This window comes from Pithys albifrons, chromosome 2 (assembly GCF_047495875.1).
Source record: "Pithys albifrons albifrons isolate INPA30051 chromosome 2, PitAlb_v1, whole genome shotgun sequence".
Lineage (NCBI taxonomy): Eukaryota > Metazoa > Chordata > Aves > Passeriformes > Thamnophilidae > Pithys > Pithys albifrons.
Window position 1 is genome coordinate 112477682 of NC_092459.1, and position 20776 is coordinate 112498457.

General features: G+C 39.0%; 1 protein-coding gene across 3 annotated transcripts in view; it reads left to right on the top strand.

Annotated features, from left to right (window-relative positions):
- TASP1 (taspase 1) overlaps positions 1–20776 on the top strand; it is an 80776-nt gene that overhangs the window by 44158 nt on the left and 15842 nt on the right. For all 3 annotated transcript variants that reach the window (XM_071582112.1, XM_071582114.1, XM_071582115.1), the window contains 2 exons: positions 892–970; positions 14127–14237. In XM_071582112.1, the coding sequence (XP_071438213.1) occupies positions 892–970; positions 14127–14237 (190 nt within the window). The remainder of the gene's footprint in view (positions 1–891; positions 971–14126; positions 14238–20776) is intronic.

The window sequence follows — 20776 nt, forward strand, 5'->3', positions numbered from 1 at the left end:
GGAGCTGGGAATGACCATTCAATGCCAGCAAACTGTTGTTCTCTCCACTGAAGGCATTTTTGCTTCATTGATATGCATGTTTTGATCTGAGTGTCCTGCATTGGTGTAATAAAACATTGATAGCTAAGAGGTGGTTCTCTAATTAGTTACCTTTTACCAGAGATATTAATAATTTAATTTCTTGGGTTTAAATACCTCTTTAATACCACAAATAGTCTCTTAAATGCCTAAAGTATTTTAAAATCAGATTTCCCTCAATATTTAGGAAAGTTGTCCTAATCCATTTTTAAAGGATCTTGTGAACTGGTGGAAATGATAAAGGTATTAGAGAACACATCAGGTATTGGTGAAATGCTATTTTAATTTATTATTATGTTTATGAATGATTTATATTTCTTATTAATGTTATTAATATTTGTAATATTTCTATTTCTGGTGTGTCACCTTATTGTTATTGGGTGAGGGAATTTTGAGGTGCATCAGAAATGATGTTGTTGTTCTTGTACAGCTGCATTTTTGGTTGACTTTTGCCACTGTCCTAAAAGCAGTTTATTTAAGAGTTTTGGGGGTTTTTTTGAATAGCAGAGTAAAAGAGATTTTATATTAACAGGAATATCTGTACCCTCATTTTCTGGTAAGTTAGGTTGGAATACACAGCTCTATGACAGACACTCAGATCTGAAGAACAACACAAGAGGATGTAGCCAAGTGGATTGGAATTGCAATACAATGATACTTTTATCTTTCATATTAATACTTGGATTTTTCATGGGTTTCTTTTTTTTTCTTCTTACTGATCTGAGATTTCTTGTTTTTTTTTTTTTTAAAGAAAGGAAACAAACCAAAATCTTGTATACTTAAAATTTACAAATGATGCACTTCTTTCCTTAGGCAGCTCTTTATGGTTGTGGCTGCTGGGCTGAAAATACAGGAGCTCATACCCCTTACTCCACTGCTGTGAGTACTTCAGGTATTTACTACTTTTATAAATATTTAACAAAATTGCTGTCTTTCTGCAATGGACTTAGTTTGCAAATTCCAAATAAAATATTTCTATGGGTGGTGGAGTTAAACACCAACATTATTTCCAGACTATATTCTACATTTGTATCATTTATTTGTTTATAAATATATATATACACACACACACACACACATATATATATATATACATACACACACATATGTGTCAGTACTGTCTTTAAATCCAGGATGGGCTCTATTTGTTATGTATTTAGGATGCAGGACTGTGAAGAAGCCCAATATTGTGATAAATGCAGAATTCCTCTGTGACTGGCAGAGGAATTCTGATTTATCACAGCCTTCTGTGAGGGACCAAGATAATTTGATGGTCCTTTGGATACAGAAATGCTGCAAACAACATTTTGTCCTCCAAAATATTTAATTCCTATTATAAGAAACTCTTAAGTAACTCATTCTTCTCTCTTTTTGCCTTTTCCCTTTCCTTTTGAAAGGAAACCAAGTTACTAGCATAAGTGTATCAGAAAATATTTGTTCAGAAATTGTGGAAGTAATGTAAGAATTAGGGTAGTTTCTCTTCTCTTTGGGACACACAGAAATGTTTTGTTTGTTTGATGCCTCTCAGCCAGCTGTCCAACAGAGTCAGTCACAGAATGTCCTTTTTAGCACTTACTCAAGGAAAAGTTACTGAATGCACAAGTGTCAGAGATGATTCTACTCAAGGAATTGATTTTTGTGTAATACTGGTTTTAGTTGAATAAACCCTTACTTATGTAAGTAAATATATTTGAATATTTGGGACCATACTAATTAGAAAGTGTAAGTGCAATATTAGAGCCGAGAAGGACACCTTTATATAAAGGTGTTCTTTACAAAGTCAACTGGATTTGAAGTCTGTGCAAATACTGACAAGGATCCTGACGCACTTAGAGGAGATCTCTGTGTTTAATGATGGCCTTAAATAGAAGCCTCCTCCCTTTTTGCTGGTACCAGTTTTATATAGTGGTAAATACTTTAATGTTATACTATTTATAACTATCACACCCCCCCACATATATATGCAACTCTTCCAGCTTCCATGACATTCCCCTGCTCCCAGTCCCAGTTAATTGAAGTGGCCTGGCACTATGGAGCGTGGCCATCTGTTTATTCCCTGATTTGAAATTCAGACTAGTGGTGTTTAATTAAACTCTTGTTTCTGGTTTCCCTTTAAAGTAAATGTGTGTATGTCTGTGAGAGAGAGGGAGATAGAAATGTTTACAGGAAGTGAGAACTCTTCTGTAATCAATACCATTCTTTTTTCCATTTTCAGAAGCTCATAATGTTTTATTTTATAATGTACTTTATGTTTAGTGCAGTTTGAAAATATATTGATGCCTGACTCTTGTTTAAAATATGAACATCCAACAATGTGAACCATGAATTTAATTAAGAAGTAAAGGGATGGAAAAATTAAGTTATAGGAGAAGTTGAAAGAATGAAACTTAGAACTTGGCTGGATCACAAGAGGGAATGGGAATGGGGGCAGAAACATCTGCAAATATTCAGGTGAAACTGCCATGGCTCAGCAAGAAAATAATACATACATCACCATTAAATGATATTTGTAGAAAATAAAAGTCCTGATGCCTTGTTTTGGAAAGCTCCAAGGTCAAGGGTGCTTGCTTAGGGAAGATCATCATTGTCACCTGGTGTAGCTCACATCAGACTAGACTGTATTTGTGGTAGTGGTTCCACCTCCTCCTCAGGTTTCTAAATAGGTTTTGTTTGGACATACATTTTTTTAATAAAAGCAACTAGTGAAACTTGCATGTTATGTATAAAAAACTTCCTGTGCTTTCTCTGTGCACATTCATTTCATGTTTCATTTTACACACAGATGTTTACACCTGTATGTAAATGTGCACATAAAGCAACAGAAGATTACAGTCAGTTTGGATTTCTGGGGCTTTCACAATATAATACTGTTTTAATTTCCCATGTATCTTCCTTTTAATTAAACCAAATAATTTAACTTCAGTCTTCTTTGGGAAATAAAAATTTTCACACTTTTTAGTGCTAGATGTGGATAGAAATTGAAGCTTTGAGAATTGATTATATTAAGCTCTATATTCAGTCTTGAAAGGGATGTTCTTTGGCTTTAGTCTCCTATTTTTTAAGGGCCAGGTTTTGTAAACTATTTTAATTCCTCACTTAAGAAATTGCTCATGTCTTTGGAGGTAAAATGATCAGCAAGTGCTTGATGAACAAGCTGGGGAAAGCCTGTGGTGTGGAGAAAGGAGAGTTTGGAATAGCAATCCAAGTGGTACAATCTCTTGCCTGTTGAAATCCCTGTGGAATGGACACAGTGGGGTTGAACCAGAGCTCCAGGTATTTTGGTGGCCTGTTTCAGACAGAGGGTGTTTGCAGGTCTCCAAGGAAAGGTCCAGGATTGGGAAAAGCACTTGCACTGGGTTATCCAAACTTGTAGCAATCTGTGCTACTGGGACTTGAGAAGCTGGAGATGGATTTGTTTGTAACAGGTCAGAGTGACTTCTCAAGATTTCTCACTTCTTTTTGCTCTTAGAAGACCAATTATTTAAGAAACAACTTGCAGTTATTTAAATTCTGCTGGGAATGTTTTTCTTACTCTGTGGTGGTTTACCTTTGTAGAGGCTTTCTTGGAAAAGGGAAAGTGTTAGTTGAAATGCCACAGTAAAAACACAGTAGGCTTTATTCCTGAATTTTTGTTAGTTTTGTTCTAAAATCTTTCTGTTGAAGCTTCACTTGGAGACATGTCTTTCAATACCTTCCTCATTAAAAAAAGGGGGAAGGAGGGAAGGCATTGCCACACAGCAACTTCATTTAAAGTCCTTCCAAGTTCCTGTAACTTTCTTTCAATGGTTGTGTATTATTTGAGGACCTCTTGGATCTTCTGTTGGCCCTGTGGCTGCTCTCACCCTTCTGCTTCTGCCTCTTCAGGGAGGATTTGGTATTAGTTCTTATGCCTTTTAGCAAGTTGTTTCTTAAATATTTTTGGCTATTTTTATCATGATTTTATATTGAATGTGCCAAAGGTGGTGGTTCTGAACTTGTTTGGGCATGACTTCAACTTCTTGAGCGGTAATTTTATACCTCTAACAGTCACTTGGCCTTGTTGTTTAACCACACTGTCTTTGGTTTTGTTTTTTTTGGCTTTTCAAAAGTTACTTCAAGGTTTATAAAACACAGGATATTGTAAAACTCATATTTTATGGTTATAGTTTAACAGGGCCCGGGACAAATGAAATCAAAAGATGAAGACTTTGTAAAGGCAGGATGGGGGAGATGGAGGAACTTAGGAATGAATATAAAGGGCCTGGAATTCAAGGTTTATTCTGTAACTCTCAGTCTAAAATTCAGTCTTTGTGTAAACAAGTAAAACCTTTCTGATTTTTTTTCTATCAGCTTTTGGAGACGTTTTGACGTATAAACTCTGAATTATATAAAAATTAATATTATTTTTTGAGGGGAAAAAGATGATTGTGGGACTTTATTGGCATAAACATTACAGTTATTCTCTAAGGGTCTCAAAACCAGGATTAAAATTCAAGAAATCCAGAGAATTTTGCAGTTGCCAGGATACCTGGGAAGTCTTAACTGTGACATGTAACAGCATAACACAAGTGCAAGAATGATGGTAGACACTGAGTGAAAGCTGCTTCAATGAGATGAGCATGACCAGTGGCCTTTATTTGGTATAAATGTAAGTAACATCTGAGCTGGTTTTTGGATCAACACAGTAGAAACCAAATCTCTGATGTTTCAAAGCTTTGGCATGCGTGTGTGCACACAGACACAAACAGAACAGCCTCCTCTTTGAGCACCCCCAGAAAAAGAGGCCAAACCCACACTTCTGAAGGCACTTGGAACTCTTTAGTGGCTGTTTTTTGTTGGTATATGAATGTAAACACAGGAAGATGGGTATTATTTGAAGGGAAAACATTTGTGAACAAAACCCAACCACAGGAGAAACAATAGTCCATTTTTTGGCTGTACTTTAAGAAAACATTTCCTATTTTTTCCTGAGCATAATAGGAATCAAAGACTGTGCATATTCTTCTCATTCAAAATAATCTCAAGTGTGACACTGAATCTCCTCCCCAGTTGGAATATCCGTGATGATTGTGAATATTCATCCACTAACTGTGCCAAAAGTAATACTATGGGGGTAGGAGGCTGTGTCTTCCCTGGGAGATGAGTTGAAAAGCAATAGTTCTGTCTGGATATACAGAACCTTAACTATAAATGTAAAGATAAATATAAAAGTTACAGTAACATGAGGCTTTGAAAGGCATCTATAAGTGGAATTTTTGAGTGGGAGTATAGAGAGTGAGAACAATATGTTGCATTTCTTTTTCCAGCTTTACAACAGTAGGTTGTAGAAATGTCCTTATCCATTCCTGTGCTTGGGTGTGTTCTTTGTGTCTAAGTACCAAACGTTTAATATTGCATTTCTGAAGGCAGACAGGAGGTCTTGCATTATTTACAGGATGCAGGAACTCTGTGACACAAAGCAAAGTCTCCAGCTTTTACTCAAATCCATTTGAGGAGACCATTGGGTACAGGAAAGGCACATAGGATGTCCTAGGGAGAATTTAAAAGAACCCAGCTATGGTTTATAATCCTAAAGAAGGATTAGAATCTTGCAGTGTATTGGGCTCATTCAGAAAAACTAAGACTGTTAACAAATTTAAATGGGCTTCATGACTGAGCCCAAAGTTGTGTTTGGTTGAGAAGGTAGCAGGGATATCAGATTTATGGAGACTTATTTGTGAGGTGTCCTTGAGGATTCAGTCTGGGAAAAGCCTTGCAGTGATACCTTGTTCTTCTCCCCTGCCCAGAGTCTGTTCCTGACTGACTGAATCACATCCAGGTAACAGCAATGTTTTAGAAATACATATACAGCCTGTGTTTATTCTGTGTAAAAAAGGAGAATGTGCCTTAACAGTGTCTTGTGTTGGTGAATTCACCAAAATCCTAAAGGACTGTTGAGGGTTTTGCTCCAAAGCTTTGCCCTCTGTTCTCATCAATGCATTTTACATTTTACATCAAAATAGCTTAAAAACTGTGTTGGATTTACATATGTATATGTGATGGATCATTGCTGAAGGACCAATAGCACACTTCGTGTTGTGAAGAGTCATGGAACTGCTAAGTTTGGAAGGAACCTCTGGAGATCTAGTCCAGCCCCTGCTTAAGGAGGGTTCTCTTGGTTTTGAAATCCACATCTATAAGGAAATAAGTATGTTCACTCTTCCTTCTCCTGCCTTTTCCTGCTCAAACCTGTTCATATCTGTTCTTTCTGGTGCACTGTGTGTCTCATGGATGCTTTTGCAGGCAAAATGGAGCAGGCAGTGACACCTGTGGATGGCCTGTGCTTGGTGGATAGCTTGCTGAGCTGTGCCCTCAGCAGCCTTTTGGTCTCTGCTTGTGGAACCCCTGCTCTGTAGACTCTTGAAAACTCATTCTTGACACAAACCACAGTGATGTGCAAATCCTTGGAGCAAATATTTTTCAGGCAATCTTTAATGCAAATAAATTGACCTGTAGTACAGGACTTGGGCTGTGTGATCTCCAGGTGTTAAGAGCGGTTATGGCTGTGCAAGGATCCAGTGATGGATACCTGGACAGTGTTGCTTTGTACAATCATAGAGTGTTGTTTTTGGGAGGGACCTTAAGGCCAATCTTGTTCCAACCCCCCTGACATGGGCAGGGCACCTCCCACTTGCCCAGAGCCCCATCCAAGTTAGCCTTGAACACTTCCAGGGATGGGCCAAGCATAGCTTCTCTGGGCAACCTGTGCCAGTGAATTACATTTAAAATGTTAATTATAAATCTTCTTTCAACCTCACACATGTTATTAGCCCTGAGATAGCACACAAGTGCAGCACTGTGTGTCTGGGCTGCGTCCTCCTGAGGCCATGCTCCAAATGCCCAGAGGAATTCCATGTGCAACCCTTGTGTCCTGAACAGCCTGTTTGAGCTACACTGTGTGAGATGGATATTATGATATAGTTAATCTCTTTGTAGAAATATGTATTATCTCTCAAAATCAGTCTGGTCCTGTAAGGTTTGGGGAATAGTAGGTAATGTAATGCATCACAGATGAAGCAGCTGCATTTGGAGAAGAGTTATGTCATTGTTCCTGTGAACCAGAGGGTAGAGGAAGAAGAGGTCTATCTCCAGACAGATCAGTATTTACCTCTGAAGCCTTTGCGTCCAGATGCCTTTTGGAGGCTTCAGTGCTGTAGCATGTGGTGTCTGAACTGACTCCCCTGCACCACGAGGCTGGGAAAAGGGAAAGGAGCCCCAGGCAGAGCTGATTTATGGGAATGGTGGCGTTGAAAAGCAGCCTATTGAACATCATGCCAGTGTCCAAAGGTGAGGGGTTTGTCCTCACAATGATCAGAATGGTGCTTGAATTGCCTTGGGGAGTGTTGGGAAGCAGACCTGGATGGATGCAATAATCAAAGAGTGCTTATTGCCTCTTGAAATTTGAATTGGACTTGAAATAGGTGCAGGGATATAAAATGAATTGGAGATGGTAGCAAACTGAACTCTTTTTATGTCTTAAACACTGTTCAGTGATTGGGAGTAAAAGGTTGAATATGTTGAGTTAACTAACACATAACTTACTGTCTTGCTTCTTTCCTTTAAGTTTTATATGACAAAAATGGTGTAGTTTGGAGAGATGTAATATTTTTACAAAGAGATCAGTAACAACAAAACTTCTGTAGAAGGCCTAGGCAAAAAAGTGTTTGCTTTTTCTTATTTAGTTGAACTGAAATGCATCTTCCAAAATATATTAAACATAAAGAAGAATGTAAAAAGCACATCCTCTTCAAGAGATTTTTTTTCTTCATCCTGACCTCCCTTGGAGGTGCATCTGAAATTCTCCTTCATAATAATTGAAACTAATTAATAGCTTTTTAAATAGAGTTATCTGCCATTTTCCACTATGTAGAAATAAAGGTTTCATGCTTTTGGCATATTGTATCTCTTTAACCTTTCTTTTGCTTATCTGTAAAATTGCAGAAAAGCTGAATGAATTGTTCTTCAGAGTGATTTTAGTTTATTTTGCCCATCTTAAAGCCAGAGCAAGCGTTTTCCTGCCTTTCCTTAGAGAAGATACTTTTGAGACAGTTTGTCTGGATGTTGAATTTGTCTTTTGTTATCTTTGAAACTTACCCAAATTTACTAAAGTTTCAACCTTTTGGATGGTTTCCATTGCATATTCTTCGTAGGTAAATCATCTAAGGATCCTGTCTGCAGCAGGAATGTGCTCCATTGATCCCTCTAGGATCAATGCTTTAGGAATTGGACACGACTCTGTTTGCAGGTGTTCTTCCTGGCAGCAGGTCAGTAAGTTAAAAATTTCCCCTGCTAGTATGAAGACAAGATGCAGCAGCTGATAGGAGTACAAAAAGCTGAAAGTTATGCAACTTTAATTTAATGCTGCAGTGCATTCTGCCAGACTGTAGCATTTTATGTCTTTTCAGAATTATACATTAAATTTTTATTTTAATATGTTACTTAACTGCATCAGTGTCTTGCCAGACAAATATTTTTATTGTACTGTATTTTGTTTTTTAAAGTCATTGGCTTGCAAGTTTTTAGTCAGCTCTTTCTAGAAATGTTGGAAGTGACTTAAAATACAGGTTTCACTGTGTTTCCATGAGGCATAAGTAGAAATTATTCAGGAAATAAGGCAGCAATCGTAGTTTTTAACTTGTTAACTGACAATTTAGCTACTACTGTTGAACTGAAAATATCAATATCAAAGCTGAAACAACAGCACCAGGTTCAGACTCTGCTGTATAGAATAGATAACAGAATACAGATAACCTGTAACTTGTATCTTTAGCTTCTGAAAAGAGAAGACTCATACTTTGGCAGTGGACTAAACCAGATGAATTTTTCCATTCTTGCCTGTGAGTAATGCAAGTTTCCATCCTGTGCTCCTTGAAGCCAAGCCCCAGCACTTTGTGTGGAGATCCCACCAGCTCCCAGGGCTCCAGCAGCTTGTCAGGGCTCCACCAGCTCCCAGCTTATGGCTCCCAGAAAGCAAGCTCCATTTTCCTGCCTCCTTCCATTCAACAGGAGCCTCTTTCATGTCTGCAAATTGGAACCACGTGTTCTCCAGTGTGGGGCAGGGCTGTGTGTGCCCTCTGGCACACCTGCTTCTCATTTCCTCACTTGAAAGCATCTGCCATCAAAAGGAGCAGAGCAACAATTCCTCTCTGACACGCTGCTCGGAGGCCCTCGCTCTGCACAGGACCTGCCTCTCCTTTGCCATCTTGGGCCCATTGGAGGAGCCTTATAAGATGCAGAGCACACATTGTATGGGATGTGCAGCTTATATTCTGCTGGGTTCTTTCTCCTCTTGTTGTGGTTATTTCAAGCATTAGAAATCTACTTGAGAAGTCACTGTGCTGAGGATAAAACAGTGATTTAATCCTTGATTTCTTTTGTGAAGCTCAAATGAAAGACCCAATTATAGCAAGATAAGGTTTGGATAACCTGTGAGCTGAGTATGAGTTACTGTTTGGTACAGAAAGATTGAAATTTAAAAATTAGAACTCACATTTCTTCCCTTTCCTTTAGATTAGTGTGCAGTGTATCCAATAGCTGAAAATTGAAGATGTTGATCTTAAAAAATAAATATAAAAACCTCACAAACCATCCTTCCATCTAGTAACTTGGTTTTTGTGGGAGCTGTGCATAGACTAACCAGGAAATTACTACAGAATAGAACTATTAGCTATGTGTTTGTGCTTAGGATTGCCCAACCCAGGGGCAGGATCTTGCCCATGACCTTGCTGAACTTCATGAACTTTGCATGGGCCCACCTCTCGTGCCTGTCCAGGTCCCTCTGGATCCATCCCTTGTCTCCAGCACCCACAGCTTTATGTCCTGGACAAACCTGCTGAGGGTGCCCTCGATCTGTGTCCGTGGCTCTGACAAAGGTTGAACAGCACCAGCCCCAGGGCACACCGCTCATCACTGGTGGCCACATCGAGCCGTGGACCACAACATGCAGCCAGTTCCTTATCCATCAAGCGGTCCATCCATCAAATCCATGTCTCTCCAGTGTAGAGACAAGGATGTTGTGTGGGGCAGCATCAAATACTTTTCACAAGCCCAGGCAGATCCCACCAGTTGGTCTTCTCTAATCCACCCCATTGCAGAAGGCCACCAAGTTTGTCAGGCATCATTTATCCAAATAAACTATATAGACTGTACATTTCCTGTAGGAACGTTGCTCCCTTTGCCAGTAGGGATCCCAGAGGAGGCCAGTTAATTATACTTAGCCCTGCAAACATGGACAACAGCAGTTTCAACAGTAGTGTTTTTGTCACTGTAGTGTTTGCAAAATATTACTGTGTTAGGAAAATCATTTGTTTGCTATATGAAACAGTTATTTCAGTGAGAAGCACTAATTTAACCCAGTAAATTTTTCCAGCTAGTCATCTCCATTTGAGTCACTCATGTGTGAAGTCTTAGGGAAGCCTTGGTCTGTCACTGTAAAATGTTTCTCAGAAATATAATGAGCTTCAGGTTACCAAAGAAGTCATCTTCATAACTGGGAGAGGACAGTGAAATGATTTAAACTCTGGTTACAGGGACATTACTAAAACAAATGTATTGGAGACTTTAATGCAGAATTGAAAAATTCTCATTGGGAGTCGCTGTTGGTTTGGGTTTAGTGTTGTTCAGTGAAAAACCTGCCAAGTATATTAACACACACAGTTAAATGTAATATAATGTGAGATAGTTATAAGCAAATGAAACAGATTTATGTTTTCATCAACTTGTGTGCACGATTTGGAAATGTGTTTAAGTGGCTTTCACTGTAGTTGGTGTCTTGAGTCATGTTAATGCAGCTTTTTGAGAAGCCTGGCTAGTGCTGGTGGTTACACTACCAAGGGACTGCAACTATAAATTTGAACCCACAGCTTTATATTGTAAGATATAAATCAGTTTTGGTTACTCTAGCAATGTGTACACTCACTTTGTGTCTAGTCCTAGAATTTTCTACAGTGTTTTTCAGTTTGAGGCTATAAAGACAGATAGATCTGCTAAACCGGCAAGACAGTTTGGTTCTGACTTCAGATAATGGAAAGGATAATTCCACTGGAATAATTAGGGTAATTCTTTTTCTCGGCCTTTATCTGGTCAAAGTATGTGAAACACTGCTTAGTTTTTGGTTCTTGTTCAAAAATAGATGTTTCCCCATCAAAAACTGCAGCAACAAATTTTTCTTTTCCAAATGGGGGAATTATTTTCCTCAGTTATCTGTCCCTGCAGATTGCCAGCATGTGATGTGTTGAAAGATTTTTCCATGCCCTGCCATCAGCAGTCTGTAAGTTTGCTGCCTTAAAGGTTGACATAAATATGACAAAAAGAAATGACTTTGTCTGTGGGGATGTCGAGTTGTGTGATGTGTTGGTAGGACTGCAAAGCTGCTTTCCCTGTGGTTGGTCCTGGCTCACATCACTGGGCTGCAGCTGCTCTTAACCCATATTAAGTTTTCTCTCTCTGAATTTTCTTTTTGGAGCAGACTTGATGTTATGGGAACTCTTCAATAAAGTCATTCTCTTGGGGGATAAATAACATTCGACGTCATGCTAAGAAATGGCCATTGTCTTTTGGATGCCAGTTTAGGAAATGCTTTAAAATTGTGAAGTAGGAACATCTGGGTTTATTCCTTGGGCTCCCTCTGGTTTCTGTGTCTCATTTGTTTGATTCCCATTCTAAGTCCCACACTTTTTGCCTCATACAGTGTATAAATGTTATATTTAAAGGTATTAGCAGGTTCTTTTGAATTTAAAATCAGCTTGCTCAGTTCTTGCTGGAGCATATGCTTATTTAGGTGTTTTCTTCACAGCAAAACTTCATAGCAATTAAAGTTTCTTAGTTTAAAAAAAAAGTGATATGCAGGTTGTGATGTCTGGGTAAAATACATCTCGTGGGTTTTGATTTTTTTCATGTTCTTCCTACATCAGTTTGTCTGGAATGAGTAGTAGATAACTCAGATTTATTGTGGACAGAGGGTGTTCTGAAGGGACAGACCCCTGTAAGCAGCTGCTGAGGATGCTCCATTGCATGAGCCTCTTGAAGATCATCTCCTAACCAGGACCCTTCTCTCAACAACTCAAGAGCTTCACAGTCTTGATAAAACCCCTTTTTTCCCCTTTGTGCTCTCAAGAACTGCCTCCCTTGGCTGTGTAATTGTTGTAGAGTTTCAGCTCTTTCGTTTTTCTCTAAGTTTGTAACTGGTTTTTACTCAATCTGTTTGCTATACACAGAGGTTTTTTTGTCTTTCTGTTGCTCCAATTATATGTAGACTCAATGCCAAAGTGCCCCACTTCAAACAATTCAGTTTAGCTGAGTTGTATTAATCAGGAGACACTGCCCATGAACAGGAGAACAGAACTGAAGACTGAGGTATTTTCAGGATTGAAAACTATTCTGATGATTGAACATAGCAAGATTTTGGGACACATGCACAGAGTTTTTCATCAATCTGATCCCTGGGGTGATTCTCTGATACTAAATGCATCCATAATGCTCCAGAGGGATTTTTTGTTTGTTTGTTTGTGGGTTTGTATTTTTGTGTGTGTGTGTGTGGTTGTTTTTTGGTTTTTTGTTATCCTGGAAATGAGTAGTGAGTGGGGTAAATTTTTTTCCCTTCTATATTAGCAAATTTGAAGAACAGTGTTTGTAAACTCACTGTGCATTTAAGGGGAAGGGTATAATTGTGTGACAAATAAGCAGAAAGAGAGATTCTTTGAGTAGCTTGCCATGTTAATTAGGGTTTAAAAGTGATGAGAAGAACAGGAAACCAGCCTGGAGTAGCTTCAAGACAGAGCTAAACCTGCCAACAGTGCTTGCATCACCTTGTTGTATTTAATGAGAAATATGCTAGAAATATTTATATATAATTGGGAACTGACTATACTTGATTTCTCTCTATATATTCTGGTGTCTCATGCAGTTTTAGGCCCTGATATGTTCTGAAGTTGCAAGTTTGATCAAACTGTAGTCACCTACATGTAGATAATTTGAAATCATATGTTCTGAAGTTGCAAGTCTGATCCAACTGTAGTCACTTAAATGTAGATAACCTGAAATCATCACTACATTATAGCTGTACATTAGTTGTGTTTCTCCTCCTTTCCTAACTGGATAACAGTCCAACTGGCTCTTGCTTAGACCTCTTCCAGCTGCTTTGGCAGCTGCTTTTTCCTTAGTGCATTTTGCCACTGAGGAAAAATGTCAGCAACCTGGAGGCATAATTAGTATAATGACCTTTGTCTGTATGCAGAAGGTGTCACCAGTGGGTTTGCCTGTCCAAAAAATGGTGTTGATCCAATAAAAATGCACAGTGCCATTTGGCCACAGCATGTCCCAAAGCAAAGTACAGGAATGGAAAAGAGCATAGGAATAAAAATAGCAGGTGTGAAACTGTTCCTACAGAGTAATGACCTGTTTGTCTTCATCCTCAGCAGGTTCCAGGGGGTACTTAGAGAAAGCAGAGGCAGTGAGTGGTTGTTTGCAGAAGTTTTTTAGTTTCTTAAACCTTTAAAAATTACAGGAATTTGTATTAGGAGTGCACTGAGGGCAAAAAATAGATGAGTGTATTCATGTATTCCTTTGCTGACAAAAGACTAAATCAGATGGATAAACAGAAGATTCTGTCATGCAAAAGGAGTTACTGTGGCATTCAGTGAAGATGTTCTTGGTTTGCAGAGCTGCATCCAAGGATTGTTCCTGAGAGAATGATTAGTGAGTGGATTCTGTCTGGATAAAGATGACAAGTCGGCCACAGACTTGCTGTTTCTTTTTTCTGTGCTTACACGTTTTAGTTTTTGTGCAGTAGAAATTTCAGGAAAGTTGGGAGAAGAAAAGCTGACACAGTGGAATTTTCATGTGACTCAGTGTCACTCTCTTCTCAAAAAATAAAAAAAATATGGCAGAAACTTGTCATATGCATCACTATGAAGAAACTGTTCTTATTTTACATAAACACAGCCAAATTAATGTAATGGTAAAATAATGACAGAGTTTCTTCCTAGTGATACTTACAATTTTGACTATTCCCAATCTTAATCTCTCTGTAGGTTGTGGAGAGCACCTTGTCCGAACCATACTGGCCAGAGAATGTTCTTGTGCTTTGCAGACAGAAGATGCCCACCAAGCTCTCCTAGAGACTATGCAAAACAAGTTTATTGGTAAGTGTATCCTCCTCATTCCCTAAAAGTTGCCTCACGTTGTTTAAAATTAACAATTCGACTATTAAACAAAATTAAGAGACTTATTTTTGTGATTTCTGGTGAAGTCTTACATTGCAGTTGGCTTCAGCTTTTGTGTTGTGTTACATCTGAAAAATGTTAAACTACAGAAGAATATTTTAGGAAATCTAAAGGAAAACCCTTGGAAGTATCTCAATTGTTATGTGAGTCATAGAAAACCCGGAGAGGTTTGAAGAAAGAATTTCCTGCCTGAATCATGGGCTGTGGTGTACAATTGCATAGTTTAGAACTGGTGGTTTAGGAGCATCAGTAAAAATTATTCATCATGTTAACCCTTTTAAAAGTAGTAGACTTCCAAACTATTTCATATTCTAATTAAATGCTTTAGACAGACAGATTCTGGTTTGCTATATACACAGTGAAATTAATTTCTTGAGAAAGTGAGGTGAACTTCATTCAAAAAAAGATTTTTTTCCTTGATTTTAGAGAGTTTCTTTTTAATACAGATCTTTTTCTTTCTTCAAGTCATAAACTATATGCAAATGTGGCATTTTAAAACGTCCATACAAGCTCAAACTTTTGAAGATTCCATCAGGGCTTCTGGCATATGTGTTCACTTACACTGTCTTTTTAGCCCTTAAAATTTTTGAATCTTTAGAATCCACAGGCAGTTTTCCCCTTCAGAATTTCTTGTGGACAACGTAGTAATTCTTGTGCACTGTGTTGCCAAAGCTCATTTTTATGGTATTTTAATTAGAGCTGAAAGAGGGACATGTGCACATCTTTTGGGGTCCCAGGGACTGATGATGCCTTAGGTCTTGGCAAGCAATTCATTGCAGTGTCTTTATTTCTGTTTATAATGTTGAATCCATGTTAAGCTCAGCTTCTGACAGCGTTACATTTGACTGTCTGAGGGGACCAGTCACCTTCACATTGGGAGGCAGCACTGTGAAAATGCAGAACAAATTAATCCTTTTGTGTTCCCCAAAATGGTTCTAATCCAAGCAGTAAAAATGTCACTTTTTGTATTTAATGACTCATTCCAGTGCATAGTGGCACAAAATTAGGAAGAGAAGCCCAAGAGAAGCCTTTAGGAAGGATGCTTGTGGTAACCTTCGTAATTTGCAACCTACTTTGCAGGAATTGTATGGAATTGGCCTAACTTCAGGCAGGTTAGATCCACACCCAAAATTTATTGTGGTGTTTGTGGTAAGAGTACTAAAAGCGGGCACAAATTGGACCTATCTTTATAAAATTTCATATTGGTGCTTGCACACACACGAAATGGAAAGCTATGGATGAAGTAATTCATAGAAACTGGCTGATAAAAAAACCAAAAAATCAAGCATTTTAGTTCAGGTGCCTTCTTTAAGTTGGTTTCAGTGTTCTGGGTTTAATTTGTTCTTTTTGGTGCCAGTGAGCCAAAATGCAATTCCTCTTTTGCTGTTTAATGCAAACATGTTTTGCCACCAGTTTGCATAGCAGATGTTTTCATTTTAAATGTTAACTGGCCACTATGTGATGTATACATTGTAGTCTTTACTGGAAATGTAAAAATATTTCTGTTGGAGATAAGAACATATTAAATGTGCTGAAGTTTTTGTTACACCTGAAGCTCTCACTTGCAGAGCAAGAGGAGCTGCACAGACACATACCAGGCTAACAGTGGGATGTCTCATTGCCTTGGGAAAGGAGACTGAACCAAACAAAACAAGGGAAAGTGAAAAGAATGAGAGACACGAGCACATAAATGCTTTTCATGATAAGAAAATTTGAAAAAACTGCTTCATAATTCCTTTTCCAATGTTTTAATTAGGGACGAGTCTGGCTTGTATTTTCAGAAACTTTTGTTGCCTGACAGCAGGAATGTGTGGTATCTCCTCACCTGTACTTTGGGGCAGTGCTGAGGTGGGGAAAAGAAAGATACACCAGCTTTGGTTTTGGGGAGAATGAGGTACTTGGAGGCTGTGTTGTGATTAAAAAGCATAAAATCTAGTTTGCCATCAGTTGTCCTGTGAGTGAAAAACTGATTGAGGGAAACTTCAAAATCCAGATGCATCTTGCACTTTACATGTGACACAGCACTGAGTTTGCAGCCAGTAGTGTAATTTGGGGGGATCTTGGCAATTCTGAAGATTCGTAGGCAAACTCAATGTGTATAAATATCTAAAGGGGGAGTGCCAGAGAAGATGGTCCAGGCCCTGCTGGGTGGTGCCAACCACTAGAACAGGGGCAGAAACATGGACAGAAAGTTCCACCTGAATATGAGGAAGGAAGGAATTCTTTACTGTGTGAGTGACGTGCACTGGAACAGATTCCTGGAGAGGTTGTGAAGCCTCCCTCACTGGAGATACTCCAGAAACATCCAGAGGCAATCCTGTGCCATGTGCTCCAACACAACCTTGCTTGAGCAGGGAGGTGGGACCAGATGACCCACTGTAGTCCTTTCCAGCCTGACCCATTCTGTGGATGCAAAGTTGTGTCTGGCAAATACAGCGCAGGAGTTGAAAACGTGCATTGTGCTTCAAACAATAGGCTTTTACTAAAAAAGGTTTTTTTCCTGTGAATTTTCATAGCCAAAGTGCTGGTTGATAGCTCAGGATGTGTGGTGTGATGCAGGATTTCTTGGTGTTGTGAAACAACAGGATCAAGTGGGCTAATGGGCTCCTTGCTGAAGGCATGGATTCTTTCCTTGCCATCCTTAAAGGCTTTCCCTGTTTTGTGCTCCTGTCAAACTTAAAATGGACTAAGGCTGGAAAACCCCGGCCTAGAACAAAGCTGAACTAGAATGTTTTGTCAGAAGTCAAAGTGTGCATTACTTGTATGGAAGGGATGAACAGCTGATTTTGGCAGTTGCCACCACATTGGTGCTTCCTGTTTACAGAACTCCCTGAGTCTCTGCAGAGCCCTGGGAATCCTTCCAGCTGGGGAATGCCTGGCTCAAGCAGTGAGTGCTGTTTAAACAGCAGGTGATGAGCAAACTCATGTCAGATGTGCTTCTCTCATCCTTTCTCCCAGCCAGCTTACTATGGATAATGCACAATTGGTGAGAGAAATTAAATTTAGATTTTTTGTAAGTCGAGTGGGCTCCATCTCTTTAGTCCCAGAGCACCAAAGGTTTGGTTCTCAGCTGAGGAATGGTGTTCTGTAAACATAAATACCTTCCAAACAGAAGAACAGAGGATTTGGTTACTCATCATTCCTTTCAAATGCAGCCAAGTTTGTGGAATGTAGACTTAGAGTAAATGTTTGTGTCATCTCACTGGCGGGAAATCTGGGCTTTTAACAATGAGAGTGTTACCAATTGGACTTTAAAGCTTCTTATAAAGTATTAGAAAATAATGAGCTGAAAGAAATAGTTGGAACCTGGTATTTGTTCTTTCCTTAACTGAAATATGTTTCTCTGCTCTTGTATTTTCAAGTTGACTTTCAGTTGCCAAATGAGCAGTCTGCAGAAGGGTAACAGCAGAAGGATAAACTGACACTTCCTCTTCTAGAAATTTAGTATCAAATTCCTCTCTTCTGAGCAAGAGTTTGGACAATTAGGAATCATAGAATATGAATTTCCTGATTATTAGTTATGCTTGTTGGGGAGGAAAAAGCCTGAAATGATCCTGAAGTTTCGTACAACCTGTTTTAGCCACTGCAAGTTTATATTTTCATAAGTTTGTATTTGATGGCAGACAATTGTTCTCTTTGTTATCTGTACAAGCTGAAAAACTTAACACAACATGGTGATGTTATACAAGGGTCTGTCAAGGTCCTGCCTGTGCTTCTCCATGTCAAGAGCATTGGGCTTCTATTGGTCAGTGGTATCCTCAGTTATTTAATTTCTTCAAATCTTGCCTGTAAAGTTTTAAAGTGCAGGTGTTTTCCCTTGCAGCTTCTTCAAAAATTCTAAATAGGTGTTTTAACTTATGGTGAAATATAAGGATCTCTGATTTCAGGCAGCTTGTGTTTAAGCATTTAGCAAATAAAGGTGCATGAAACTAAAAGCAGGCTTCATTTAGAGCTGACTGTATTCCTCTAATGTTTATTTCAGTTGTTAGCCTTGGAGTTTAGTGTGATACAGAGCAGAAGCAGAGTAGCAAACAGCTTCGCTTTCTGTACACAAAGCCTTCCAAGTGTAGGTGATCTATAGATTGTTGCCCTGATAAAGTCTGATTTTCCCTCTCATTGCAGCATAACAAGGTTTGGAACTGTTCAGCTGCCCCCTGTTAGAACTGGGGGTGCTGAATTGCTCACGCCACACCACAGGCAGGGTTGAGCCCAAAGTTTTAAGCCTTTGAAAGCCAAGGCAAACATTGAAGCTGGTAATGGTTTCTCTGCTGTGGTGGAAGGGTATGAATGCAAAACATGTGATGAACAGCTGGTTCCTCCCTCAGCTGGGGGAGTGTAAATAAAACACTTCTCTTCCAGCTTAGTGTCGAGTGTGTGCTGGAATGGGGCTGGGCAGCAGCTCCAAAGGGGGAAAAAGGCACAGGATCAGGAGGGAACTGCTCATGGATCACCTGCTCTGGGGGAAGCAACGGGAGAGGCTGAACTGGCAAAGAAAAAAACGTTCTTCCCTTGTAGCTTCTCCAGAGCAAGGCAGAATGTTGAGGCCATTATTTGCCTAAAGATTGTGAAATCTGTAATTCTGGTCAGCAGCAGAATTTGGGTTGTGGGGCTGAGCTCTGGTTGCTCTTGCAGAACTCGATGGGATCAGTGAATGTGAGGTTGCTATGAAGACTTTTTTTCGTATTCTTAAGAGACCATTGCTGCATATTAGTGAAGTACAAAATATATAAATAAAAACTTCTTAAGGTTTTCTGTGTGTCAGGTAGCAATAACAGAATCGTTGAACTTGGGAGGAAGGAAACGTGGTTTGTAATATAGAATTTTGTGACTGGGGGAGGTAAGGATTAAACCAAAATTGAGGAAATATGGATTTTATTTGCTTTTTTCCTACCCCTTTTCTCTGGTGTGGCCAGTCAGTGCTGACATTATTAGTTAATGCTGCAGCTGAAGTTTTACTTTGGATTTTTCATGCCACATTCCTCGTGTAAGTGGGAAAGGAACAACGACTTCCGGGAGACTTAAAATGGTATTAAATGCCCCAGGTTTTTGTAGTTTTTTTGATAGCAAGCTAATAGACCAAAGATTTGTCTAGCAATTCTATTTTATTGCAGTAGGAAACACTATTTTTGGCTAGTAGGCATATTTTTATTTTGTTTTACAAAATTTTTAATTTGTACAGCAAGATTTATTGTTCTGAAGAACACAGAGAGAGCAAAAATGGTGTGGGATGTGAGAGCCAGGTCACTTTTTCCTTCTAATGAGGAACCATCCTGCCTTTAATATGCATGGCAGTATTTCAGTGAACCTTTTCTCTTCCTCTTGAAATCCTAATTAAATGGGATGTATATGAAAAAATGTCATTACCTGTATTGTTACTTTGTACAGAACTCTGCACTATTATTCATTTTTTTCAATGGGTTGACTGTAGCAAAATGAGTTTTGGCACTAATTTAATGAAATATGTTCTTAACCTTTGAATTCACAATGTTTTGAGAATACTCAAATTAATTCCTGCATACAGCGCATGGATTCTGTTTAGAAATAAAGCATAATACTGCTTTTGTACTGTTATTTTTACAGATTTAATGATGGATGCTATGCATTCATCTGTCTGGAATTTTGCTTACCATAGACCCACTCATTTTTACTGTATTGCTGTGTTAAAATACACTTTTTAGCATAATTGTAATCCTCAGTAATAACTCAGAAAGATCTTTGTTTAAAAAATTAATATACTTGAACCCCTCTTTTAACATTTTTGAAAAATTGCTTTAATTGGAAAATAAAATACATTCTCTGTTTTACAGCATGTGCTGTTCAGTGTGTATTTAATTTGGCTTGGAGGCCGATTTTTAAAGAGAGGAGAAACAGCCTGAACTGACTGTAATGTGGAACAGTGTGAGGTTATTACTGTAGTGGAGTGGCTTTTCCTGGAGTTGTTTTCCCAGGAGAACAACCCACCATTGTTGCTGATCCTGCCTTGAGGTGGTTGAGCTGCAGTTGCTGGTGGAATTAGTTGGAATGGTGAGGGATTAGCACCCAGTTTGCTTCTGCTGACTCTGGGAATGGCAGGAGTGGGAACAGGAGACCCCTGGAAGGGGCTGGGTGGGCAGACCATGAGCCCTTGCAGGGGTTGTGCAGGTGACTTTGTGCCCATGTTTTCCTTTGCTGCTGGTGTTTGGAGATGGAAAGAAAAGATATGTTTTATTTTTAGGTGTCCTGCACCTTCCCAAAATAATGTTCATTCTGTAGATGGTGATAAAATGGTGTAGAAGATCCAGATGTGTAGAAGATCCCAAATGCTGCTGTGGTTTTGTCTTTAGGAGAGAGAATGCATCCCATCATCTTTGCTTTGTTTGCAGAACACAAATTTTAAGACATCTGGTTCAATACTCCCTTCAAATCACCCACTAAATTCACTTTAAGCCATTTTACTCATCTCTCAGTACCAGGAGTCC